Below are 26,622 nucleotides of genomic sequence, written 5' to 3'. Positions count from 1 at the left end.
AACATGAATTCCCCCCTGGCGCCGAGATATAAAGTGGTGATCTTGAAGGCGACCCGTCCGGGTGAGGTCATCAATCCCCTACAAAAAAGTGGCAATAACCCTTTCTCAACAGCATCACAACAAAACAACACATATTCAATCCAAAATGGCATCTGCACAACCCACAGAAATGAAAGCCTGGCTCTACTCCAGCACAGCCAACGGCCTAGAAAAAAACCTCAATTTCGACGCGTCGGCACGCGCGCCACCAGCCGTGCACGGCAACAATGTCCTAGTCCAAGTCCTCTCAGCCTCCCTAAACCCAGCGGACTTCAAAGTCCCCGAAATGGGTCTAGTAGCACGCAAGCTCGTGATCGGCACCCCCGCCTCACCGGGGATGGATTTCTGCGGACGCGTGGTTGTTGCCGGCGAAGCCGCGACCGAGTTTTCACCGGGCCAGCTCGTGTACGGATGTCTAAGCAGGCCTTGCCAATTTGGCTCTTTGGGCGAGTACCTAGTCGCCTCTGCAAGTCTGCTTGCGCCTGTGCCGGAAGGCGTGGAAGTTGATCATGCGGCGGCTATCGGTATTGCGGGACAGACGGCGTACCAGTCGCTGGCTGGATACGTTAGTGCCGGCGATAAGGTGTTTATTAACGGGGGTTCTGGGGGATGTGGAATTTTTGCGATTCAGATTGCTAAGGAGATGGGGTGTCATGTTACGACTACTTGTTCGACGAAGAATGTGGAGTTTTGTCGTGGGCTCGGTGCTGATGAGGTTATTGATTACTCGGTTGAGGAGGATTTGGTTGCTACGCTTCGCGAGCGTGGGATTGTCTTTGATCATATTATTGATCATATTGGATACCCTGCGCCGATGTATCGCGAGTCGCATCACTTCTTGGCGGCCGGGAAGGCGTTTGTGCAGGTTGGTGCGTCGGCTATGGGGACTTTTGTTGATAGGTTGGTTTGGCCTTCTTTCTTGGGTGGTGGGAAGAGGAAGTATGTTATCTTTTTCTTCAAGAATACCCGTGAGGATCTTGTGAAGATCGGGGAGTGGGTGCAGAAGGGAGCTGTCAAAATCCAGCTGGATACTGCCTACGAGTTTGAGGATACTGTTCAGGCATTTGAGAAGCTTCGTTCTGGTCGTGCTAGGGGGAAGATTATTGTGCATGTGGCTAAGCCATAGGTTATGATCAAATAAAAATATTCTGCTGAAGTGGTCTTTTTAGGGTTTGACCAGACTATACTTCTCCGTACCGAATCGGGAAATACTTAGATCTAAGAAAGGCATCGGAGCAAGCTTCGACGTAAACTTGACGATGTACCTCACTTTATGAGTATGAAATGGTCTGTTCCTTTCCCCTCTTCTTCATCACTAACACTTTGCAACAACAAACACTTCAACGACTTCATTTTCCTATTATGCAATTTCTATACCCCTTTCTAGGAACATTTTCTGTGCTTCCTATAGAGATTCGCCTGATAATATGGGAGTATCTCATCTCGTCCATCCATACACAATCACTCTTGCCGAAAGGCAATCCCCTATCTATTCTTTGCACCAGTCGATACCTCTGTAATGAGATTTCCTCCCACCTATTCAAAGAATCCGTCCAAGTTATCTCACTCAACCCAGAATATCACCAGCATGAGTGGATGGTCGTGCGATTGAAATCCAAAACTCTGGACATAAAGTGGAACCTTAGGAACCAGGCAGACGCCAAAAGGCATTTCAACAACTTCCCGCATTTCAAAACGACAATGGAAGTCCATATCCACCCCCCAGATCCAGTAGACCCAGGCCAGCTAGTATTGATTTGGCAGAAAGTCACGGCACTAGTCGATCTTATCATTACCATAGCTCGGCCGAATATAGAGCTGGTCCCCAAGGGGTCATGGCATTCGTCAGAGCCACCAGCTCACTGGCGCAGAGACAGGGATCTATTTTATAGGATGGGGGCTCTACAGGAGTCAATCAAGCCCCTATACCACCACCGTCCCGACTTCGACATTGTTATGTTACCCTTCCTTCGCCTGGAACTATGGGACGATGATCCCGCAAAAAATGTGCCTGCAATGTCAGACGCAGAATTCGAGCGCCTCCACCGACGCCTTATGCGCTTATTCAACCCGATCGGAATCGATCTTAGATTAGCAGAGCTCCACAGCATGACTCAAGACACAGCCGCCAGTCAAATTGAAGAAATACTCATTGAAACCAATTTATTCTTAGACAGACGTCTGGACGAGATACCGGGTAGAACGGCCAATATCCTCCGTCTCCATCGGTATAAAGATTGGTTCCGAGACGGGGACAGCTGGGAATCACCATATGAGTGTCAAATCCGAGACCAGTTTCATACCAGTCCCTGGGTTGTCGCAAACACCGATCCCTGGCTCAAACATATGAATCGGAGATACATTGTTCTTATTATACTACACCATACCATGTGCGCGCTGAAAACAAGTTCGACGGATGGACGTGGGATGTACAAAATAGCGCTGTATACGACATGGGACTCGAGAATGTGGTCGGATTCGTTCTCGACTGGCATTCCGCCGCTTAGCAGTGTTCTGGAGTGGTTTTCGAGGTTCTGGTCTGATCATTCCCAGTATCGAATATTACATGCTTATTCGGACTGGTTAAATCAACGAGGGGACGGTGGAAATGGAGAGGAATCCAGATATCCAAATCTGGCCCGTCTGGCTTCATGGGGTCATTGAAGGGTTCCGAGGTTGAAAGTGAATATCAAAGGTATCAGCGTGTGATTTTTGGATTGGAATTTGGTTTATGTTGTGAAGGAAACTTGCTCAGGATACTAGGTCATGTTTTCACTTTCGTTTATGCCTATAATTGAGACAGAATATTCCTACTCCAATAGTTGACGACAATTAATGTGTATTAAATGAGGTATATTTGAGATATATGGCGAAATGGCTGCACTAGAGATCCCAATCCTCATTTACTCATTTAGAGGGCAGATGCTTCGACGAATCTTCCTTCAAAGGCGTCGAATGATCATCGTCATCCATATCGAGCATTTCAATCCGGTGACTAGTCATGTTCTCCTGAGTCTGTGCCTCGACCTTCTTCTGCAACCGTGAATCTTCGCCAAAGCCATTCTCGCTGTTCAGGGCATCACGGGCAGCAGATGATTCCCGGTCTTTGACGCCAGCCTCACGCTCATTCTCCAACAACTCCTTCTCCAGTCGCTCATCCTCGGAGGCGAGAGCAGCTTCTTCGCGCTCAATTTCACTAGGATCAAGGTCCTGAAGCCCGATAAGGGCAAGTATTCTCCCAAGCAGAAATTGGTATTGCAGGTGACCGCTGATCATTTCGCTTACATCCACGTTCTCAACACCTGGGACACCTTCCACTGGCTGCAACCCAGCGACACCGAGTTGAAGGCTGCTTGTTCGGTAAAGGAAAGCGAGTACGGAGTCATTCTCAGAGAACACATTCACAACACGTCCGCTTACGACACTGCGGATCTTTCGCCAATCCTCCGTGTCTGATGGGGTTGGTGACCCCATCAAAATGACCGACTCAACCAGGCCGTAAGCGTTTCTTCTCTCCAGACTGTGGAGGCAGGAGTAAATTAGCCGACATCCTAAAGAATACCCTATCAATGTCACGGGTCGTTCTCCCTGGGCTTTGTTGATCAAGGCATCGGCGAGAACCTCGCCCGCTTTGTCAGCGCGGGCTTTGGCTACGCTGAACGGGTTGTCAACAACGCCGGCAACTTTCATGAGACCTAAGGGGAGCATCACTGCGCTCATGATGGTGGAGAAGACAGTACGAGCTAAGACTTCACGACCAGCAACCGACCATGCTGCGCTAGTCACGAGAGCTGAGATCGCATGACCCAAGTTCATCAAAGGCTCCATCTCCCAGCGAAGTCCGAACACCTCAGAGTCGTCACCAATCACCCGCCATGGAACCACGAAGTTCGACTCCTCCTTGACCCAGCCGGTGACACCAATGGTAACTCGTAGACGATGATCTTGCTCAGCAGACTCCTTCTCTTTCACGTTGCGGCGGGGTTCTCCTCGAATCGGGATGAATGCGAAGTCGTCCACTTCACGGGCGTACTTTTCCATCATGCGACCAGTCATACGTCCGCCATAAGCGCCAAAGAGGCCGCCCACAACAACGCTACTCCCAGCCAAAGTACCCAGGAGACCAGCAGCAGCGGTAGCACCAAGGCCCAATCCACCCATGACAGTTCCCAGGCCAGCCGCTACCAATGGGGCAGCGAGTCCGCCAGTGAGGCCAATCAAAGCCGCTCCAGCCACAGATGCCAGACCAACTTTCCATTTCCTCATGTCATCACTCTTCTTTGGCTGCTCTTTATTATCTTGGTCTGCGGAAAGCGCCAAAGCTGTCTGCAGCAATCCGCGGGCGACACTGACTTCGTCTTGATTGAGCACGTTGATGTCTATGTTCAAACTGGATGTGACATTCAACATAAAGACTCTTGAGTAAGCACTGTAGTGCTCTAGACTGAGCATTAAAAGGAGGAGTGAGTGCAGAATAAGTAGTCTTCTTGCTTTAGGAAGTTTAGCCAAAGGCGTTTCCACGGGATGGTATATTTCTTGCAATTTAGCCATTCTATCTTTATCCTCATCCAGCGGAACATCATCAGACTTGGAAGCATTCTGCACCTCTGCTTGGCCTTCTTTTTGACTCTGGTCGTCATCATCTTTATTGACGACAGAACCAACCCGTAAAAGGACAGAATCCCTCCAATCCTCGAAAGTCGACAGCGCAGTGGCTTTAGCTTGAGGGCTTAACGGCTTGCCAGTAGACCCCTGTCGCGGACTTCTACCATTTCCTGCAGCCTCCTTGCCTTCTGGTCTTGGGGGCAAGCGCGGCGAGTCTTCATCGCGGTCCGCATCCGGGGATGGACGCGGGCTGGAGCGATTGGGAGAGTCATCCTTTGGATTTGTATGCTCATAAAGCTCCAAAATCCGAACCCGCATTGACTCAACTACCTCAGCCACGAGAACAGTTAAGTCAGCGCGCTGCGACCGGTCTAAAATAGATGATAGATCTTGACCGCGATCGCTTTCCGAAGCATTGGATCGCTTGGATTCAAAAAATCCTCCATGTTTTTCTTTGAAACTTTTGAACATTGACGCCAAATGAAAGTGAAAAATGAGTGGGCAACTTTTAAGGAGCAGATAGGCAGAAGTCAGTGTTGTTGGAGAGGGGCGATGCTGTCATGGCCTCAGTAGTCACGGGTATCGGGGCCGCTTACTCCACCAATAACCTGAGGCAGAAACATCTGACTATGTTGATATCACTCTGCTTCGGTGAAATATTTATGCCTCCTGCGTGTTCCAATGCTGTAGAAAATTGAGGGAATAACTCAATTGCCGATTTCAACGACAAAATATTTCCCCTTCGTCTTTGTTGCGGACCTGAGGGCATTCCCATCCCAAGCTGTTCCATCCGGACGATCGTTCTTTTCACCGGGGATACGCTGGATCTTGCCCCGTCGTCCGGACACCTTTTCCTTAGCTAGAGCCTCCCTCAATTTTTCGATTCCAATCGTTTCCTCTTCCATAGCAGCAGGACTTTCGTCCCGAATTCTAGCCAGCGGTGCGACGCCAGTAGTATCCACAAGTTGGATCTCCTTCACAAAATGGATTTGAGACTCGAGTGTATCGAGCATGGACTGCTCTTCTTCTTGATTGGCAGGCTGTGGAAGAGCCGAGATGCGCAGCAAATGATGGAGTTGCTCGGGCGTGACTGATGGCGGCGGTTTTGAAGCTGGGTTCGGGAGCAGCGACCTGACAGACCAGTTCGGCGCACCAAGTATGGTCTCAATTTGTGTAGTCTCGGATTTTTCGGAAGAGTAGAGGCGAGAGAAGGTCGTGTTGAGTCGGGAAGGACCTGGGCGCAGCGACTTGGATAGCCGAGCAGCAGTGCGAATAGAGGTCATTGTAGAGTTCTGTAAATATGGGAACCTGGGACCGAATATAGGAATGTAACCGAGCGAGATATAAGCACAGTCTAGTCTGAACAGTATAGTGTAAAAATAGCCAAACGCAGAACAACACTGGGGAGCTTAGGCGGAGATCCGAAAAATAAACGACACCGCCTCCACGGGCCCGCCGATCGATGCTCTCATCGATAGCAACCCCGTTTGGCCACAACACTCCAACTTCACATCGAATATCTGCGGACTACTGCCTATTGCAGTGAAAACAGATACATCCACTCAACATGTCTCAAGATCCCCGTGTCCTGCTCCAAAAAGTATGCATACTTCCCCGCCTTATTTGCATAGGCAATGACGATAGTCCACATAGCTAACCAGACCCCTCTTTTTGTTAACCAGGCCGACAAAGCGCTGTCCGGTGCTAGCGGCGGCTTCGCTTGGTTTGGAGGACGATCAGAGAAGTATGAGAGCGCCGCAGATCTGTATACCCAGGCTGCAAATGCGTTCCGAGTACAGAAAATGAGTGAGCTACCCCGCGGCCCAACAAATCCGTTGCATTGCCATAGTTAAGCCTGATTATTGATCTGTATTCTTGAATAGACAAGGAGGCCGGTCAGGCTTTTGAGAAAGCTGCCTCCATCCAAACCCAGAACCTCAATGAACCCGACGATGCTGCCAATAACCTCCAGGAAGCGTTCAAGGTCTACCGCAAGTCAGACCCCGAGGATGCTGCTCGTGTGCTGTCCAGTGCCATCCAGCACTACGTACTACGAGGAAACCTGCGCCGCGCAGCAACACAGCAGCAATACCTGGCTGAACTGTATGAGGTGGAGCTTGGAGACATGAAGAAGGCGCTGGAGGCGTACGAGAAGGCTGCTGATTGGTTCGACGGTGATAATGCTGAAGCGTATGCACCCCATGACCTGTTTGGTATCTGTGAATTCGAGGAATCAACTTGGCTGACATACACTCCATATGCAGTCTTGCAAACAAGCACTACCTCAAGGTGGCGGACCTGGCCGCCTTGGAAAGTGACTACTACAAGGCCATCACCAACTACGAACGTATTGGCCGGAGCTCTATTAACAACAACCTGATGAAGTGGTCTGTGAAGGATTATCTCCTGAAGGCAGGCATCTGCCACCTTGCCACAAAAGTATGTTGTTTATCTCTCACTATCCTCAAACAGAACACAGTATTAATTACATATCTTTCAGGATCTTGTTGAGACTAACCGTGCTTTGGAATCATACCGAGAACTTGATCCTTCCTTTGCTTCTACAAGGGAGCACCAGCTACTTGTGGATCTGACCCAGGCTGTTGAAGGTGGAGACCCAGAGGGCTTCGGTGACAAGCTCCGCCAGTTTGACCAGCTGAGCAAGCTGGACAAGTGGAAGACAACCCTCTTCCTGCGGATCAAGAATAACATTGAGGAAGCTGAGGAGGACTTCTCTTAAATGGCGATTGATTTCTTCGGTGATTCCCCGCGCATGATGTCTAGAGAATATTGACTCTCAAGTTTTTGGCTTCTTGTTTCGTTTGTTTATGTCGAAAGTTTTTTGGTCTGGAAATGAAAACAGATCGATGCTACTATCCATTGGTTGTAGTAATTTATATTGTCTAACCTTGCTGGTGATAATAATGGTCACCCCCTGGGAATATCAAATCCACGAACCCTTGATTCTGGACATACAGATCCTACTGTTAAATACGGAATGCAAGTGCAGAAGATTCGTAATTCATCATTTTAAGATGCCTCAGGTCTATATGTACTTTTTGGGTGCATCATGCTCACTTCAGAATCAGCAGAGCTGCCCTCATCATGGAATCAGTTCAGTCAAATGGTATCATATCATCCCACCTCGCCATACTATTGAAATTCAACAGCTTACGCAGCAATCGCATCCAAAGCCTTGGCCTTGCGAGGGAAGACGCGTTTGTACAAACTGACACCCACAGAGTCTTGCGGGTTGATCTTGGCATCGAAGGTAGCCTTGAAGTATCCGTGTGTACCAAGACTTTCCTTGAAGTATCCACTGCGGCCACGACGGGTCCACAGCTGGAGTGCCTTGAACCACTGGATATCTTCGGCGTTGAAGAACATGTACCGGATGGTAACGACGCGCTTGTGGATCTTGTAGGGGTGACCAGTGAGAATGGCACGTTTGGCAACCACGCGCTTCTGATCAGGTGCGACAACAGTGCCGGTGCCGATAAGCTCGAGTTGGTCCAGAGCAATCGACTCATCCTTGGCATCGGTATCCATCTGTTCGTCACCATCCTCCTCCTCAGCTTGCTTCTGTTTGAAGACGAGGATAGGAACTGAGCCCCATGTCATGGGTCCAATCCAGGATGCGATGGCACTACGACCAGGATGCAAGAATCGGTCGTATTTGTGAACGTTGTTCGGCGTGTTATCAGCCGAGGAGAAGATGGGGTTGACGACCATGCGGCGGGCACCGCACTGGACGACGAGTTGCTCCTTAGCCTTGAGAGGCTTCTCGAAGCTGGAGTTGAGGGTCATGCTGACGTTGACCACAGTATGCTTGTGCTCGTGGCGGAGCAGAGAGAAGAGTGAAAGGGGCTTGGGGCCGTTGCGCAAAACGGAAGGAACTGCACGAAGGTGAATATCCACGCGGACACCAGGGTTAACGCCACCGACCAAAGCCTCTCGCATGATGCGGTTCTTGGAACCTCTGACATCAGCAAACTGCAGGAGTCGGCGCCAATCCTCGGGCTCGTAGGGACGATCCTCGGATGTTTCCCAGTGGCTAAGCTTGAGGTTCTTCAGTCCACGGAATCGGGCCAGGCGTTCTCTGGCAAGCGTGTTGGGGTGCAATTCAATTTCATCAGGGAACTCTAAGTCCTCTTCGGCCTCGGTCTTGCGGCTGGCACGGTAGTCTGCCAATTCCTGGGCCTCGTCCTCCGGGGATGGGTCGAGGAACATCTCCGATTGTGGGTACTCTGAAGGAGCACCCTCAGTCATGGCCTCATGGTGGTCTGGGAACACACCATCCTCAGGTGCTCCAGCAGTATCCATCTGCATGTTCTCATCCTCATCATCCATGTCAGATCCGGAGTCTGAGACATCGTCAAGATACCAAGCAGACTGATAATTCGAGGTACCCTTAGGCAACTTCTTAGGTACTGGTGGAATGTGCGAGTCGTCATCCGAGAAATAATGGTAGTCATCCAGCAGAACACCCTTCTTCTCTGTCTCAGCCATAGAAACCATGTCATCATCCGCCATTTCAATCTCTTCGGGGGCAACAGTAGCCATATCATCCTGGTCCGCAGTGGGAGTATCCAAGATCTGTGTGGTCTCATTCGTGTCGACGGCCATTGCGTCACCACGCTTGGGCTTTGAGGTTGCTAGCGGTGCAGCTGTGATCGAATCAATCTGGAAATCGCCCCATCCAGGAAGATGAACGATGCGGTCTGCTTTCAGGCCCTTTCCACGAACAACTCCGGTGATGACGACGTCGTCAACCACTTCCAGGTTGGACTCTGGCCACTTAACATCCTCGACAAACATCCAGCTGCGATCGTCACGCCAGTGAATGCCCTTAGGAGTGGCAGTGCAGATAGATCGGATGGCATTAGAAGATTCCTGTCTAGAGTCGAGAGACATAACCTTCTCAATATTAGGGAAGAAGTGGTTAATGAAAGACTTCAACGAATTAGCCACCTGGGGGCGCTTCTTAGGGGGATCGATCTTGTCGAGACCTTGCACGACAGCTAACACATTCGAGATACCCTGTCCTTGGATCGATCGCAACAGCATCTCGCCCTCCTCATCAACCTCCACTTCAGACGACATGACCAAGATGACAAAGTCGGCCATACGGCACACATCCAGAGCGCTCATCAAGTCATACTTGGCGGGAATGTACTGCACGCTTTGGCGGAATCGCTCAATGCGGGTACGGGTAGGTCCATCAGGCGACACATTAGTCAAAACATCGACACTCTCGTTGATAGAAGCAATAGCGGCGGCGGGGTCAACATCGGGGGACAAGGGGACGATTGCGACATGACGGGGAGCACCGTTCTGGCCGGCGAAGATGCTGGTAGCTTGGGATCTTTCCTGGTGCTTCAATGCCTGTCTTTGGCGGGCGGTGTTACGGCGATCGAGTTTCGTCTTGAGCTGTTGCTGGGGTGTCTTACGACCGCCCCGCTCATCTCCTTCGATTTTGCCTAAAATGATACAAGCGTTAAATTTGCATAATTTATCATGTTTTGAGTTCAAAAATCATACCTTTGGCCTGATCTTTCAAGGCGCTCTTGGAGGCATGCTTGCTCTTGTAGGGCTTGTGCGAAACCTTAGTGGTGGAGCGGTGGTGGTGCACCGTCTGGGCAGGCGCCATATTGGCGTTAGACCCTTTGAATCGGAAAGGGAGGGAGTCCAGATTGAAGCGAGTCAGAGGTAACTCGACAAATATCTAGCCAGTGCAATTTATAACTGGCAAATATATAGTAAAAAACGAATGTGCCTCTGTAGAAAAAAAAAAGATGCAACGATAAGAAATCAAAATTCGCCAGTGGAGGATAAGCGAGCGGTGAGCGCAAATCTTGGCGAAATTTTGGGCAAAACACTTTTTTTCTTGAAGCTACGCTTTTCGTCCGCCTTATTATTTTCCTGAGTTCTTTTCGCAAACGAACTCGAGAAATTGCCAGAAAATGGCCGACTCAGCCTCGAACATGGCTGTCGCCAAGGGCGACCACGAAGCCAAGATGAGACTCGCAGCAGCCGAGCAAACCTACGGACGAGGCAAAGGTGTCAATGCGAAGAGTGCGCGGGATAAGAAGCTACGCGCAAATCTTAAGAGGCAGGAATTCAAGCACAAGGAGGCTATTCTTCAAGCCAAGGATGCAGAGATTTTGCTCGAGCATACGGAAGGATTCCTCGAACCCGAAGGTGAACTCGAGAAGACATACAAAGTTCGTCAGGATGAGATTCGGGAGAGCGTTGGAATCGAGACCGCAAAGAAAGGATTCGAATTGAAACTTCCCGATATGGGCCCCTACCGCATGGATTATTCTCGGAACGGACGCGACCTGCTGCTGGCGGGACGGAAGGGACATGTTGCGACGATGGATTGGCGCGAGGGAAAATTGGGCTGCGAATTACAGTTGAACGAGACTGTGCGGGATGCCCGCTGGCTGCATAACAACCAGTACTTCGCTGTGGCGCAGAAGAAGCACACTTATATCTACGACCACCAGGGAACTGAGATCCATTGTCTGAGCAAGCACTTGGAACCTCTCTTCCTGGAATTCCTTCCTTACCATTTCCTCCTCGCAAGCGCTGTGAGTATCCTTGATTCTTCGGTTCCATAGACGTCCCCGCTAATTAGCCCTTTCACAGCAAATGAGCGGTCACCTCAAATACACAGATACCTCAACCGGTCAGACCGTCGCTGAGCTATCTACACGGTTGGGTAAGCCCACCGCTCTCGCACAGAACCCATGGAATGCCATCCTCCATGTCGGACACCAAAATGGAACCGTGACACTTTGGTCGCCCAACTCTCAAACCCCTCTCGTAAAGGCGCTCGTGCACCGGGGACCTGTCCGGTCACTGGCAATGGATCGCACAGGCCATTACATGGTCTCTACAGGCCAGGACCAAAAGATGAATGTGTGGGATATCCGCATGTATCGCGAGGTGCACTCATACTCATGCTACCAGCCCGGCGCATCTGTGGCTATCAGTGACCGAGGCCTGACTGCAGTCGGCTGGGGCACACAAATGAGCGTATGGCGTGGACTTTTCGACGCCGCGCAGGCCGACCAAGGCAAAGTGCAGAGCCCATACATGGCGTGGGGTGGAGACGGACAGCGCATCGAGAACGTGCGCTGGTGCCCATACGAAGATATTCTTGGCGTAGGACACGACCAAGGATTCGCCAGTGTCATCGTTCCCGGTGCTGGTGAGCCCAACTTCGACTCACTGGAAGCCAACCCCTACGAGAACGTTCGACAGCGCCAGGAGCAAGAGGTTCACTCGCTGCTCACCAAGTTGCAGCCGGATATGATCTCGCTCGACCCCAACATCATTGGAAAGCTCGATACCATCAACGACAAGAAGTATCAGGAGCAGCGCAACCCGGATCACAAGCCCGAGGATCACATGGAGAAGATCAAGAACCGCGGCCGTGGTCGCAACAGTGCCCTGCGCAAGTATCTCCGCAAGAAGGGTGGAAAGAACGTCATCGACGAGAAGCGTGTCAAGGCCGAGACCTTGCGCAAGGAGTATCTTGCTCGCACAAAGGACAAGCTCAAGCAGGAACGTCAGGAACTTGGGCCAGCTCTGTCTCGGTTCGCCAAATGAGATCACTTTGTTTCTTTGTGTGACATCTTGTGGAGCAGTAGAGGAACAAACCCCCCTCTGCCCAAAACCAGATACCCAGCCCACACGCGGCTTTGACATATTGGAGATTTGGCGACAGCTGCATTCCAGGCGTTCTCGGGGAATATGTTTGTATTTGGAAAAAGCAGTTAACGTGTGTACTATCTTTCAGCTGAATATATTGAACTATTAGACTTGTCTAACCCTTTCTTCCATTTCGTATTCCTTTCTTAAATCTATCCAAAATCTTGAGATGCCAAACCATCAAAACATCTACTCATCAACACTCCCAGACCCCCTAACAGCCCCATCCTTCCACCTCTGCAAACTAACATCATAAGCTCCACTCCCCTTCCAAGCACTAATAATCAAATTAACAATATGATCCATTCCCTTCCCATGCTTAACAACCGCAAAGACAGTCGGACCCCCCTCTCTCATCTTCGCCGCATCCCTCTCCATAACACTAAGATCAGCCCCAACAGCCTCGGCAAGATCAATCTTGTTCACAACAAGCAGATCAGACCCAGTGATTCCTGGTCCACCCTTACGAGGGACCTTATCACCACCCGCAACATCAATCACATAGATGATGAAATCAGCCAGCTCACGCGAGTAGTTCGCGGCAAGGTTATCACCCCCAGACTCGATGAGCAGCAAGTCCGTCGAGAACTGCTTCTGCAGCTTCTGCAAAGCGAGCAGGTTCGCACTGATGTCTTCGCGCACGGCGGCGTGCGGGCATCCACCTGTTTCGATGGCGCGGATGCGAGACGGTGCGAGGGCTTTGTGGCGGGTTAGGAATTCTGCGTCTTCTCTGTTGTTTTGTGGGTGGTTAGTGATGACATTGGAGATATGTGTGCGGCATACAGGTATAAGTTGTCTTGTTTTGGATGTGGGGTTGGTAGGTGGGGTTAGGGTATTTTCCTACCTTGTGAAGATATCGTTGGTCACTGCGGCGATATTATACTCGTCTCGAAGTGCGCGAGCTAGCTGCAACATGAGGGCTGTCTTGCCTGATCCTACGGGTCTGTTCGCGGTGTTAGTTATCAGCTATTCGTCTATGGTGATTTGAAGGGATCGTCGGGTGAATAGGTTGTAATGTAATGAGAAGTTATATACATACCCACCGATACCAATAGTGAAGGCACGGTCCTTCCAGTCTCGGCCTTCGATCAGGGGCATCTCGCGGTTGACGTAGGAGCCTGGACCGTCGAGGATATCGTGTGAGTGGCCGTGGCCGTTGAAGGGGTCATCGTGGGAGTGGTCAATGCCAGCGTCGTGGGAGTGAGAGTGTGCCATTGTTAATCTAAGATACCTAGATAGATGTGAATATGAAAGAAAGAAAAGTCCAGGTGAGGGGCAGTTCTATCCCTTGATAGACAGTGTGGGGAACTGATATGATAACAAATGCTATTATCAATTCGCCGATGAGTTCGCCGCTCGGCCTTCCATACTCTATAAATTCTAATATTTGGAGATTTGTGATTATAATGCTAAATATGTAGTGAAATATGTCTGGAAAGAGAATGTCAACCCAAACCGTTCATATGTAGCCATTGACGCTTCAACATACGTTCAAGTGTACAAGCTACGATGCATGATTGGAAAGCAGGTATTTATGGATTCGTCAAGCAGCAGAAAGAGGATAAGCCCCGAGGGGGGCGAGATGTCAACTGGAACATGGAACACCCCTATGCACGCAGACGTAGTCCCCAAAGAAACGGAGCCGAACGCCATATCATTCGCCAAACACGGATATCAATAGTTCTGTTCAGAAGGAATGAACAGACTGCCAAGAAAGCAGAAATGGGCAAAAGCCTAAACAAAGACCAGTCCAAAAAAAAGATGTCAGAATCCCAGACATGGATGGCAAAAGGATCAAAATGAAAAACCGAACGGGAAAGAGAAAGAAAACATGCAAGGGCAGGCAATGATCCCGAGCCAACCAAGGAAACGCTGAAAGGAAGATAGAGTACATTAGGTCGGAGTTGAGCAGGATCGATGAGGCCTGATGCCACCTCCAAGCCAAGGAAGATGGGGGCCTCAAGCACTAATTAAATCCCGTCGATTGTGAATTGAGTCGTCATGTGCCAAAAAAAGCAAGATAGATCTTTCAATGGGATGAGAGACCTAGATGATGAGTAAACAAACAAGAGGGGGCGCGACATGCCTCGCCCAGGTATCCAGTCGTACGCCGGTTCTGCACCGCTTGAAACGGCGAGGAAAATGAAAGCAAGAGGAAGAAAACCCAAAACTCCCAACATGATTAGGCGGCGGCGCCCTTTTGTCGCTTCGGCACCCGAGGGCTAGCCTTTATTTTCGCTGAGCCCTGCTGCGGAGCGCCGTTAGCTTCGACTCCACCACCATCCTCGGACTCCATTTTGACGGTGCTTGCCCGGCGACGCTTGCCACCTACATTTGGACTGTTATTCACACCAGCTGGGGATGGCTGCATTGGCGGTTGCATCCCGGGGGGACCGACGAGATTGCTTTGGGCTGGGCTCGCATGTGCTGAACCAGTCAGATGAGGCGAGCCTTGCTGCCCGGGAAGACCAAGATGAGCCATGGCCGGCGAGGCGAACTGGGATGGAGCCCCCATGCTATGTCCTCGAACATTTTGCATGGGTTGCATGCCTGGGTTCATACCCGGATTCATACCCGGATTCATGCCTGGGTGCATGGCTGGGTTCATGCCAGGATTCATACCCGGATTCATGCCCGGACTCATGCCTGGGTGCATCGCGGGATTCATGCCAGGATGCATGGCTGGGTTCATGCTCGGGCTCATGCCTGGATTCATACCCGGACTCATGCCTGGATTCATGCCCGGATTCATGTTTGGATTCATGTTAGGGTTCATAGCCGGATTCATAGCCGGATTCATGCCCGGGTTCATGGCTGGATTCATGCCCTGGTTCATGGGCATGGGAGTTGACACAAATCCTGGATTAGGATTCTGCGCTTGGAGGGTATTGACCAGATTCCGCAAAGCGTCAGGAGGCGATAGCTGCGGATTTGCCTGAGAAAACTGGAAGAGCATTTGCATTGTAGAAATGGTTTCAGCCACTTCCATGAATCCCATCACTGGGGTAGGCACACCATTGGCAGTCACGTTTGATTCTGGTACTAATGATAGTGCTTGTTTAGGTTGAGCACGTTTTGAGTTCTTCGCAACCTTTGGACTTTGCTTTTGGGAATCCGCCTCCATAGCCAATAACAAAGACCGCGGAATGTACTCATTGTGGCTGACGACGTTGACGTCGAGCATCTCGAGCTTGTTGTGCATATCGAAATGCGCGCGCAGCGTGCCATTGGTGAAAAGCTAGAGAGATGAACATTAACAAGCTGAAAATAAAAGGATCATGCGATGGGAGATGTACCTGGCACTCATTCTTGAACCAATAGATGAATGAACATCTCGGGGCTTCCACGTAATGTCCTCCATTGTGGGATTCCCGCTCGCGAGCACCTTCCACCACCATCTGGATTTGACTAATCCCGCTAGTGAATTGGGTCAAATAATAACGTGCAAGTGCAGGGGTCGCAATTTCGAATTGTTTAGACCCAATCGCGTTGTCCCAAACACCCTGCCGCAATACACCTACAGGGGAATAAAAGCGATCGACAAACGACTGCCAATATAGAAGATCCTGTGCTTCATTGCGGGGTTGGAAGTTGCCCAAATGCTCGGCATAGGCATGAATGGTCAATATTGCGTTGTTCTTCCTTTGCTGTTGTTGCTGCTGATGCATCATAAGAGCATTCTGGTGCTGCTGTGCTTTCATCTGAGCTTCCTGGGCCGTCATCTGTGGGTTTTGAGGACCCGGCTGCTGGCCCTGGGCACCCTGAGGAGGTTGTGGCTGCGGACCCACTTGTCCTTGTTGGCCTGGCTGTTGAGACTGCGGCAATTGCTGCGATGGGGGGTTAGGAGTTGCCTGGCCTTGAGGCGGGCCCTGTGATTGCGGGGGTTGAGTGGATGGTGGCTGAGAGGTCTGAGAGGGTTGTGGTGTGCCGCCTCCCGGTCCGCCATGCTGCGATTGTGGAGTGGCACTCTGTTCGTGCATATTCGGGGGTTGTGCCGATGCACGCTGCGGGGTATGCTGGCCTGATTGCCCGTTATTTGCCTGCTGTTGAGCATGCTGAGCCTGCTGAGCTTGTTGGGCCTGCTGCTGAGCCTGCTGAATAGCGAAAAATTGCTGTTGCTGTTGGATACTTGGCGGCTGGCCATGTGGCATTTGCTGCTGAAGCTGTATCATATTGACGGGTCGCATTCCATGGTTCGCTTGCATTGCAGCCATTTGAGCAGCATTGAGTCCTTGTGTGCCATTAGGCATTGCGGCTATTTGAGCAGCATTAAGACCTTGTGTTGATACGGGTAGACCATGCTGCTGTTGCTGTTGTTGCTGCTGCTGCTGTTGTTGATGCTGCTGTTGTTGCTGCTGTTGATGCTGCTGCTGTTGCTGTTGTTGCTGCTGGTGTTGAAGCATCATGCGTTGCCGCATTAATTGTTGCTGTTGCTGTTGCTGGTGTAATATATGGGGATTGTTCGCGACTATAGATTGACCAGGATGTAAGTATGCGATCGAGAAAGACGTCTGTAAGAGATACAGGTATAGCGGGGAAATAAGTCACCGCAAAGGGCGCCAATCGCGTGTTCCATAACATCACTCGCAATCCATCGCGTCAAGTAACAAGGGGGTTGAATACTAACAATTTTGTTGGAATTGGGGGTTCTGAAGCATATGCGCCTGCGCGGGATTCAGATGGGAGAGGGCATGGGCGTTTGGGCCGGGGCCACCAGGACCAGCTGTCCCAGCGCCCGGAGGCATGCCCCCCATCATCGGACCCGCCTGGCTGACTTGAGGTCCTCCCGGCGCAGACACACCTGGATGCATTTGCTGCACCATTCCAGCGCCCGGGTGTCCATTTGGATGTTGCGCGGCCATTGGGTGGCCGGGGGGAAACCCATGTTGCGGCATGCCTTGGTGGGCAGGAAACGGCTGCGTCATCATCATTGCTGAGCGACGAAGTCACCACAAATGGGGGACTTCAAAATGATCGCTCACGATGGCGAAAGGGTGGTGGGAGAAACGTGGCGTGGAGCGCGACTGGAGTGGAAAGACAACAGGCCGCTTTTAGCGTTCGGGGATGGGCCAAGACGTAGCGAGAGCGACTTAGATCGGTATTCAGCAGACGCGAGGTGCTGAAGTATCGATCGGGGGCCTCCTGGCCAAGTCACTCACCCGCGCAATGAGTGTTTTTTCCTTCTGAGAGAACTTGAGCGGTCAGTGTGGAGTGATAAGAGGAGAAGATGTTGGGGGGGGAAAGGCTAAAAGTGACGGGGGGCTAGGGAGGTGGAGGGGCTGGGCTCTAAGAATATATCAAAGAAGCACAACTCACAAAATAGTAAGGGATCCTCTGATATTAGGGGCTAAGGGTGTTGCGAACGCCCAAGTTAGGATTTAAGGATGATCGCCCGGTGGGAGAGAGAGAACTGGGGACGGAGGATCCGGGTCCGTAGGGTGGAGGATCTAACCGAGACGACAACGCGATCCCAGAGAGAAACAGTGTGAAGAAATAAAATAAAAAAGAGTGGGAAATTGTATAGATCTTAAAGTATAAGCTCCATTCAATCTATTTTGTTTTTTTTACCCTTTTTGAGGCTTTTTTTCCTTCTGTTCTCTCCTGCTCTGATTGAAATAACACGCTATTCCTAATGTAGATATCACGTGATGATTCTGTGCCTTTTTCTTCACAACTTTTTTTTTTCTTTTCTTCTTCTTCATCTTCCTCTTTGTCTTTCATTCTTCTTCCATATGGTACAGATCTTGTGAGGGCTATTCAAAAGAGTCCTTCTCACTTGGTATCTACTGCAGATTGCCATCTTTTGAGACATGACTTTTGTGAATAGTCTTCATTGAGATCTCTTACGTTTGGCTTTGGTGGTTCTATGTTCCTCAAATGTCCTGGGCTCTCTTGATGCAGATTGCACATGACTTTTGAGGATAGCATGACCCAATTCCAATAGTACGGGTATCTTACGATGCCTCAATATCGCCACTAACCTGATAGATCAGGTGCTCACACCATGTGCTTAACGTGAGTTTATATCCTTTCTCATTCTTCCCTTTGCATTTGCACTTCCTATCCGTTCAAGGATGACAAAACCCTTTACTTCTTACCCTCCAAATCGATAATGCGGAGATAATTCGGACCTTCCTTCCCGGTCGGTCTGCTACTTGCCAGTACATATTGTCTGAGAACTCTTATATTGCAATGCATCATTACCATGTTTTGTTTCGAACAAGTCACTAATATTGTTCCCAGTCTATACAGAATCACATCGAAGCAAACCCACCATGCATAAAAGGATATCGCCTGTTGTACTGGCGAATTGATCAAGTGACGAAAAATTCTCGGATGTAAACTCACAGACCTGTTCTGAATGCGCAAAACCATGTAGAGATTTCCGTTGCCTTCCTTCTGATGATCAATTCGCCATTACAATTATGTGTTGTCCGGATATATATTTGTGGAATACTTCAATGAAACCTTTTTTTTCAAAAAATACTTCCTTCTCTCCTGTAGCTTATACTCGTATCTCAAGTATGCTTTATGAACTCTTATAGTAGAGCTATACTTGGGTCGTAATACTCCGATGCAGATAGATGGCTTCTGAGGTTGATACTCTGATAGAGGACCATCTTTGCACCTACATCCATGAAACATGTAGCTAAATCTCGCTAAAACTAGTATAGATTGCCTCGGTTTCGATGAACCATTGAGCGTTGATTTGAATAACTTAGAATATCTCTCTTTACGCAAGTATTTACCAAGGGAGCGAAAAGAAGCAAAAATCGTTGTATTTACTGGAGGCTATCTAAATGCCAGTGTGAAATCCTGTCAAGTCAGATATCGAGAATATTGGGCATATTCCATACCGCTGGCAAGATCGATATTTCTGCGCAGGAATAGTTGTAATAACGCTTTGTTGGCATCTATTCCTGGGGGAGAATATCATGGCCAACTTTGTTAATTTGAGTTGAGAAGACCATCTGCTTCTCGGTGTATGCATCAACCGACTCCTTGCGAGGTTCGGGCAAAATCCAGACGCTGCTATCCAATTCGAATCGTTTCATCAAAGTTCGATATTGCGAGTTTCTGAGAGATGAGATGTTGGATAAGGTTAAGGCTTCTTTTGACCAGTGACCCGAAACAGCCTTTTCAAAGGCCATTCGAGGGCTAGGAAGTTTATTCTCATCTAACGGTGGAGGCTGCTGCTCTGCAAAACCTGTCTGCGCCCTTTCCATTGGGGATCCTCTGGGCTTGGGCCGGTGCCCAAGTTAATTCATCTGGTGACGACTAGAGCTAGATCATGTGAATTGACCTCGAGTATTTCAATGTGATAATCAGCGCTGCACACTCTGCAACAGTTGGAGAAGCTGCATGTTGTTCTTAGTTCATTCCCCGGATGAGCCTTGGACAAGGGGGTAATTAAGTCGAGTAGGTTCGAGGGTGTTATCTGTTCACAAATTCATAAGTAATCGAGCCGGTGTACCACATGCTGAAAAGGTCAACAAAATCCACTTCATCACATTTTTACCAGCACTATATCTTGAACACGCAGACAAAGGTTGGGTATCCCAGAGGATGTTGCTGAGTGTTCCAGCAACCAAAGGCCCGAGCCGGTCCCACCCAATGGGCATATACGTGCCTCAATTGAAATCAACGTGTTGAATGGTAGTATTCCTTTACCTGGGTATATGCTAGTGCATCAGAAGTCATACCAGACTTCAGGCTGTTGAAGAAACCACGCATTGTAAGCTGCACATGTAGAAAGTAGAGACAGTAGTAACTATGAGAAGCCCAGTGTAAGCTCACTACATGTCCTTCTTGTGCAGAGAATTGCGGGAAATGGACTCCACACGCCACACCTGGGATGGTGTTCACAGCGCTGACCGAACTGTCTTGTACAAATAGTTGTCATGTGTGCATACGAGACAAAACCGATGGGTCTCTCCCTACGGTTGTGATGAAATGCAGTCAAGAGAGTAGAAGAAATGAGGGAAATGGATGACGCCCGCATGAAAACAAATGAACAAGTCATTGACACCGTGAGAAGATGGGTGGACGGTTTAGCATTGGAGCACTGTCGGCTTGTGGCCAGGATTGCCCCGTTGGAGGGACGAGAAGAGGAGTGGCAGCGACATGATATAGTTAGAGGGGGTGTCACGCTCCGATATTATCCTGCAATAAATAGAAAATGTTGTCGCCCACCAGAGAGAGGGGAAACCCACCGAGACTGAGTAGTTTTCATGTGTGATCCTTTTTTGATGCTAATTCAAGTTGGAGGAAGAGCTGGGGTCCTAAGGTATCAACCTATAAATACACAACTCCGGGCATGGAGATATATAATTATAGTTTCAGCATAATTCAAGGTTGACCTTATCGTTTGTTAACTATAACACTGTGATAATATCAATTGAAGATAAACCATCCATGGATATATGTATAGCCGTATACAATCATATTAGGAAGGTCAAAGTCATTTGGTCGCTGGATGTTGTAGCCAAAAAACTGAGAATAGACTAGAAGTAGATTTTATATGGGTTTTCCATACAAAATCTACTTCTCCCAATAAGTTGTGGTGGAGACGGAGCGGTCAGTCGACGCAAGAGAGCAAACCCGACTCTTTGTAAACCATATGGGTGCGAAATGAAATTGTGTTCGTAAATTCTGAGAGATTAGAGCTCATGATATTTTCCGTACACATCGTAGAAAAGATACTTAATAAATGCGAAGAACCTCAGGCCGCAGCGAATACTGGAAAATTCAATATCACGTGATCCGTCTTTTCTCCTTCATACGGCCCGATAGGGACCCTGCGCCACTTGCGACTTGGTACATATATCTACTACTCCCGGTGATATCACATAAAGCTCCGGTGACAGTGTCCCGGATGTATTCGTCAATGCAACAGGTCCGGCTGTCGGTTGCCCGCCCTTGTCGATTTGTTGCTCGCCGCCGCTATTCCGCACCGTTATCCGCGCGACGATTTCATCTGTCACGAACATGGCTCGCATCACCATCCCAAGACCCTAACGACGCCGAATCTACGGTGCCTGGGAATGCCATTGAAGACCCTTCACTCAAAACCGACAATATATCCGACAATGGCACGCCGGCGACATCTCCCTCCCCCGAGTCGGCCAAGTCGATCACTAAAACCTACGGATCCGCTGTACGCAGAGCGATGCGGAACCGAAAGTCCGCGCAGCAGACTTCTCCATCAACTACGACCGTCCCCGCCTGGTTCTACGAGCACAATAAGGTGTCCCACAGCTCCGAAAACCGCCCTACACAATCACTACAACAGGTTACGATAACTAAATCAGTCTCACAAAAGGAGCCGGAGGAGGTTCAAACTGAGGTTCAGGCTTCCGGGGGAGATTCTGACCCATCTTCATCCAACGAATCAGCCACGGCAGCAGAGAATCGGTATGCGGTAGCGGAGGAATCATGGGAAGAGCTGCGAGCCTCCGTCAAAGCAGGCTTGCGGTTACCACCCGCGAAATATGCAAAAGAGCCTTCGGTGAAGAAGTCACATCTGGCGCTACATTACCCGGGTAGTGATGGCATACCATTCCTAGACGCCGTGGTGAAGAAGCTTGCCAACGAGTTGGGCACTGACCTGGTGACCCTTAATGCCCAGGACATTGCACAATTGTTCAGCGAGCAAGATCTCGCAGATGTCGGGGTAACTTCACCCATTAGATCTCTCGGCTATGATGTATATCGGCAATCCGTCCCACCTTCATGGTCGGAAGTTGAGGATACCGAAGGAGACGGCGAGGATGACGTGAGTGAGCTTGCAGGTGGTCCACGTGGTATGCGCGGCGATATTGGCACACCTCGGTTTATCACAATCGAGAGCAGCAAAGAGGCGGGTGACATCCCGCTTCCTAACTGGCTTGGGCTGAAAACCCTCCTGGGAGGATCGATCAATGACCAAACGGATCCGGATCCCGGGGCCGGTGCCTCACGAAGTGGTCAGCGCGCCGAAGCTCGGTGGATTCAACTACTCAACGAGCTCCTCGGCTCGCCAAGTCAACCAGCACTCCCAGTCCTTAATGAAATAGTAGAAAATGCTGAAACGAAAGTCAGCAAGCCTTTGCCAACCCGGGACATCATTATGCATATCCAGGACTACCGTGACATTCAAAACACCCGAGAGGGGTCCAAATTCATCTCACTCTTGCACAAAGTCATCCAAGACCGGAGAGGGGCCGGGTCCAAGATTCTGTTGATCGGAACTACCTCGCAGGAAATCCACCATTCACCCTCACAAGATGGCGCTGGTCTGTTGCAGAATGTTCTCGATGACCAGTTCTCGAAAACCTTGTTCATCACCCCTGCCATGAGCTCAAAAGACGCCGAAAAGGTCTTCGCAGAAGACCGAAAGAAGCGCACCATGGATATCAATATTCGCCACCTCCAGAGCATGCTTCGCTTCCGATTGCACGAACAGGCTCTGCCTGTAAAAGATAATATCTTGAGCAACCGCGCTTGGTCACTGGAACCTTCAACTATCAAACAATCTGGAATCGAGGACCGGTACTGGTCATACAATCAAGTGCATTGGATTTCTACCCTTGCACTTGGCTGCGCCGAAGCAAACGAGCCCCTCGGGTTTGAGCACATCCGACGTGGAATCGAGCTCATGGATAAAAGCGACCGAGTCACCAATGAATGGCTGAAAGAGAAATCACCCAAGCAGAAAGATTCAGAAGCAGGACAGACCAGAGAACAGCTGATCAGCTCTTTGCGCAAAACGTGCAACACGCACGAGAAAAAGTTGCTTAACGGTGTAGTTGACGCGAAAAGCATCCGAACCACATTCAACGATGTGCATGTGCCTCCCGAGACCATCGAAGCTCTGAAGACACTGACTTCCCTCTCCCTCATCCGCCCCGAGGCATTTACATACGGTGTTCTCGCCACGGACAAGATCCCCGGCCTTCTCTTATACGGGCCTCCAGGTACTGGTAAAACGCTCCTCGCCAAAGCCGTAGCCCGCGAGAGCGGAGCAACAGTCCTCGAAGTCAGCGGGTCTGAAGTGTACGACATGTACGTCGGCGAGGGCGAGAAAAACGTGAAAGCAATTTTCACACTTGCCAAGAAGCTCAGTCCCTGCGTCGTCTTCATCGACGAAGCAGATGCCATCTTCTGCTCGCGCACCGGAGCCAGCAGCCGCACCTCCCACCGCGAACTGATCAACCAGTTCTTGCGCGAGTGGGACGGCATGAACGACCTCTCAGCATTCATCATGGTCGCCACAAACAGACCCTTCGATCTAGACGATGCTGTCCTCCGCCGTCTTCCCCGCCGTCTACTAGTCGATCTACCAACCGAGGAAGACCGCGAAGCAGTCTTGAGAATCCACCTTAAAGAGGAGCAGCTCGAACCCTCCGTTGATCTTGCCGAACTCGCTCGACGCACGCCGCTGTATTCTGGCTCCGATTTGAAGAATCTGTCGGTGGCGGCTGCATTGGCTTGTGTCCGTGAGGAGAATGCCGCTGCTGCCAAGCACACCGGTGACGAGCCATATAGCTACCCGGAGCGTCGCATTTTGACTCGTGCGCATTTCGAGCGTGGAATGGAAGAAATCAGCGCTTCGATCAGTGAGGATATGTCTTCGCTCTCGGCGATTCGCAAGTTCGACGAGCAGTATGGTGATCGGAAGGGTCGTCGCCAGAAGAGTCCTGGATGGGGATTCATTCCTGGTGCTGGTGGTGATACTTTAGCTGATTCGGCGCGTGTTCGAACATGATTTCCGTTTGTTTTTTTGGCTTGCATACTGGGTTATTTTTACGTGGATTGGGGGGAACTGGAGGGACTCCCTATGTACTTTTAGCGATATGATAGACCTGTACCATTACTCAAAATGTATATACTGCCATCAATTTCTTGGCAATAAAATTTGCTTTATTTCCTATTTAGACGCTTTAAATTAAGATGGTATCCTTGTTCAATCTTCTGATCTCCTCCTTCCGACGTTCTGTATCCTCGCATTTATGTGGTTAATAGCCCTTTGGCGGAGATCTAGATGGCTCTGGCAGTGGGATTCGAGTTTCTTGGTATCTCATACCACCGAAGTGCTAATTTGCAGAGTCATCATATTGCTTTTCGGGCTGGGACGACAACACATTTTGAGAACTGTCAATTCCCTTTCACGCAGCCTTCGCATGCCCTTTCCGGGTTCACCGCGTCCCCAACAGCCTGGGCGATGAATGATTCGATATTTGCACCCTTTTGAGTGATGAGTGAATCAAACGTGGGCCTATCGTAAGGCCAGTTTTTCTTGTAGGCTATGCCTTTTTGGATGACAGGATCTCTCTTCATTTCTAGGTGGGTAAGGCGATATAGAAGGCTGTTCTTTTTGAATTTTATCAGCCTGTCTTTTCGCCAGGCGCATTCTTTGGCCCGTCGTTCCCAGAATCCATCCAGCATTATCGTCAGGTGTGACACCACTCGCGTGCAGGATTGTTGTATCAGGTTATGTATCCTTTCAGGGTCTTATATACAAGAATAGTCGGCCGCATAAGCGGCCTTGTAATATCTTTTCAGTGGTCTTTTCAGTGATCTTTTCGGCGGTATTTCAGGTGGTGTCTTCAGTGGTCTTCCCAGATATTATTCCGCTGTTTTTTGCTTCGTCCGTATAGTCATTCTCTTCAAAATAGTCTTTCGTTGCTAGTATCATGTGAAAGTAGGCTATATCCCAAGCCTGCTTGCTTTGCACATGTTACTTTTGTAGCTCTATTCACACATGTCTAAAGGATCACTCAAGATGAGTGCCTGCAAGTGTTGGAATTGACTTGAAATATACCGCAGTCTTTCTGGTTGGAGTTTGCCTAGTGAAGCAATACTGAAGCAATCGTGCTGGAATGTTGCACACTCACCGGGCTCCTACATCAAGATGAGAGACTTTTTTTTCCTTTACATTCCTTTCAGGTAGAATACCTCAGCCTAATCAGGCAACAGGTAGAAACCCACGGAACTCGTGTAGGATCAGGGATATAAGGCGAGAAAAGGAGCCCATTTATCCCCTTCTCTCATGACTTCCCATCCACCAGAGACTTCAGTCTACTCAGTCTATGCTAACCGCATGATTTATCTTCTTGAGAAACCTGTACTAGAGACCACACTGCGCTATGTCGGTACGTAGAGTTGCTACAAGCAGTGGATACAAGTACTAACACCTTGCTTTTAGCACATTTCACGGGATCCGTACAGTTTCAAAACAATCCATGATGAACATTTCCACTAATATATACATCAGGTTGTTCAGCGCAGCTGAATGCATATCTGAATTCGATCAGCTCCGATCAGGGCTAAAAGCCACTAGACCCAAGTTCATGATCTATAAGGTCTCTGATGACAACCAAAGCCTAGAAGTCGAGGAAACATCCCTGGAAAATGATTATGATGCATTTCGCTTGAAGCTATCAAATGCAGCTGACAAAGACGGCAATCCAGCTCCACGATATGCCCTCTACCACATGAAACATGACCTTGGAATAGATGGGAAGCAGTAAGAAATTGCAGTGACTTCATGAGTGTAGCGGAATATTTTGTCGCTAATCCTAGGCATTTGCTGCAGTAAGAGAATCCTCTTCATCCGTTGGCTTAATTGCCAAGCGCCGTTCGGGGTAATTTGTCTTCCAACTCGTATTTCGTAAAGTGCTAACTGTGTTGCAGCAGTGCATGAGCTATCTTCGCAGGATGCAATCCAACGGAGTGTCTAGTCTCAAGGTCTTAGTTATCGATGCAGACTGCCCGGAAGATCTTGAATGGGAAGTTGTCTTGGAGAAGTTCATTGACCAAATACCATAGACAGGTCTACGGAAATGATTGCGGGAGAGTGTTTCGGAGTGAAGTTTAGAAAAATAGTGATAGCAGGTGAAGCATTGGAAATGAAATATTGATTTTGGATTAATGCCCAATTAGATATTTGCATGGGCACATACGTTTGACATTGTATGATGCGAGATCCACGTACTCATCCAACCAGCTCGTATAGAGCGAGACACAAGGATAGTACCACTTTGCGTTACTCCATTCGGATAGGGAACCGCTTTTCGATTGCCTTCAATAAGTTTGTGACCAATATACTAGAATCTAACGTAAGAAGTATCTTGCTATAGTAAAAAGCGAAGTAGGAAGAAAGAAATCAAATTAGGGCGGAGAGGGAGAGGGAAGGGAGAGGGAAGGGAGAGGGAAAGGCTTGTATCTCCGCATTCGGGCACGTGCCATATGACATTCGAGTCTGATCATCCCGCCACT

The 26,622-nt window shown here is 49.5% G+C and overlaps 9 protein-coding genes across 9 annotated transcripts; 4 read left to right on the top strand and 5 right to left on the bottom strand.

Moving 5' to 3' along the window:
• Positions 1-145: 145 nt before the first annotated feature.
• Positions 146-1,165, top strand: PGRI_019270 (NAD(P)-dependent alcohol dehydrogenase; the record flags this gene model as incomplete). The annotated part of the gene is made up of 1 exon (XM_040789640.1): positions 146-1,165. One exon carries the CDS (start codon positions 146-148, stop codon positions 1,163-1,165), a length of 1,020 nt encoding a protein of 339 aa, XP_040646593.1.
• A 1,781-nt stretch (positions 1,166-2,946) lies between these two features.
• Positions 2,947-5,115, bottom strand: PGRI_019260 (DUF726 domain protein; the record flags this gene model as incomplete). The annotated part of the gene is made up of 1 exon (XM_040789639.1): positions 2,947-5,115. One exon carries the CDS (start codon positions 5,113-5,115, stop codon positions 2,947-2,949), a length of 2,169 nt encoding a protein of 722 aa, XP_040646592.1.
• Positions 5,116-5,351: 236 nt separating this feature from the next.
• Positions 5,352-5,927, bottom strand: PGRI_019250 (Aspartyl/glutamyl-tRNA(Asn/Gln) amidotransferase, C subunit; the record flags this gene model as incomplete). Its single annotated transcript, XM_040789638.1, has 1 exon — positions 5,352-5,927. One exon carries the CDS (start codon positions 5,925-5,927, stop codon positions 5,352-5,354), a length of 576 nt encoding a protein of 191 aa, XP_040646591.1.
• Positions 5,928-6,211: 284 nt separating this feature from the next.
• On the top strand, positions 6,212-7,384 carry sec17 (alpha-soluble NSF attachment protein SEC17; the record flags this gene model as incomplete). Its single annotated transcript, XM_040789637.1, has 5 exons — positions 6,212-6,244; positions 6,306-6,450; positions 6,528-6,834; positions 6,909-7,083; positions 7,145-7,384. 5 exons carry the CDS (start codon positions 6,212-6,214, stop codon positions 7,382-7,384), a joined length of 900 nt encoding a protein of 299 aa, XP_040646590.1.
• Positions 7,385-7,815: 431 nt separating this feature from the next.
• PGRI_019230 (small subunit rRNA maturation protein TSR1) lies at positions 7,816-10,294 on the bottom strand (the record flags this gene model as incomplete). The annotated part of the gene is made up of 2 exons (XM_040789636.1): positions 7,816-10,124; positions 10,186-10,294. The coding sequence occupies 2 exons, from the start codon at positions 10,292-10,294 to the stop codon at positions 7,816-7,818; spliced, it is 2,418 nt and encodes an 805-aa protein (XP_040646589.1).
• Positions 10,295-10,607: 313 nt separating this feature from the next.
• On the top strand, positions 10,608-12,261 carry PGRI_019220 (WDR46/Utp7 family protein; the record flags this gene model as incomplete). The annotated part of the gene is made up of 2 exons (XM_040789635.1): positions 10,608-11,237; positions 11,296-12,261. The coding sequence occupies 2 exons, from the start codon at positions 10,608-10,610 to the stop codon at positions 12,259-12,261; spliced, it is 1,596 nt and encodes a 531-aa protein (XP_040646588.1).
• Positions 12,262-12,552: 291 nt separating this feature from the next.
• On the bottom strand, positions 12,553-13,578 carry PGRI_019210 (urease accessory protein UreG; the record flags this gene model as incomplete). Its single annotated transcript, XM_040789634.1, has 3 exons — positions 12,553-13,093; positions 13,208-13,306; positions 13,403-13,578. The coding sequence occupies 3 exons, from the start codon at positions 13,576-13,578 to the stop codon at positions 12,553-12,555; spliced, it is 816 nt and encodes a 271-aa protein (XP_040646587.1).
• A 967-nt stretch (positions 13,579-14,545) lies between these two features.
• PGRI_019200 (LIM domain-binding protein) lies at positions 14,546-17,294 on the bottom strand (the record flags this gene model as incomplete). Its single annotated transcript, XM_040789633.1, has 3 exons — positions 14,546-15,601; positions 15,660-16,831; positions 16,991-17,294. The coding sequence occupies 3 exons, from the start codon at positions 17,292-17,294 to the stop codon at positions 14,546-14,548; spliced, it is 2,532 nt and encodes an 843-aa protein (XP_040646586.1).
• A 3,956-nt stretch (positions 17,295-21,250) lies between these two features.
• On the top strand, positions 21,251-24,109 carry PGRI_019190 (ATP-binding protein; the record flags this gene model as incomplete). The annotated part of the gene is made up of 1 exon (XM_040789632.1): positions 21,251-24,109. One exon carries the CDS (start codon positions 21,251-21,253, stop codon positions 24,107-24,109), a length of 2,859 nt encoding a protein of 952 aa, XP_040646585.1.
• Positions 24,110-26,622: the final 2,513 nt, after the last annotated feature.

The sequence above is a fragment of the Penicillium griseofulvum genome, assembly GCF_001561935.1.
Source record: "Penicillium griseofulvum strain PG3 chromosome Unknown contig_80, whole genome shotgun sequence".
Classification (NCBI taxonomy): domain Eukaryota; kingdom Fungi; phylum Ascomycota; class Eurotiomycetes; order Eurotiales; family Aspergillaceae; genus Penicillium; species Penicillium griseofulvum.
Note: the sequence above shows the minus strand (reverse complement) of the source record. Positions and strands in the feature narration are given on the sequence as shown.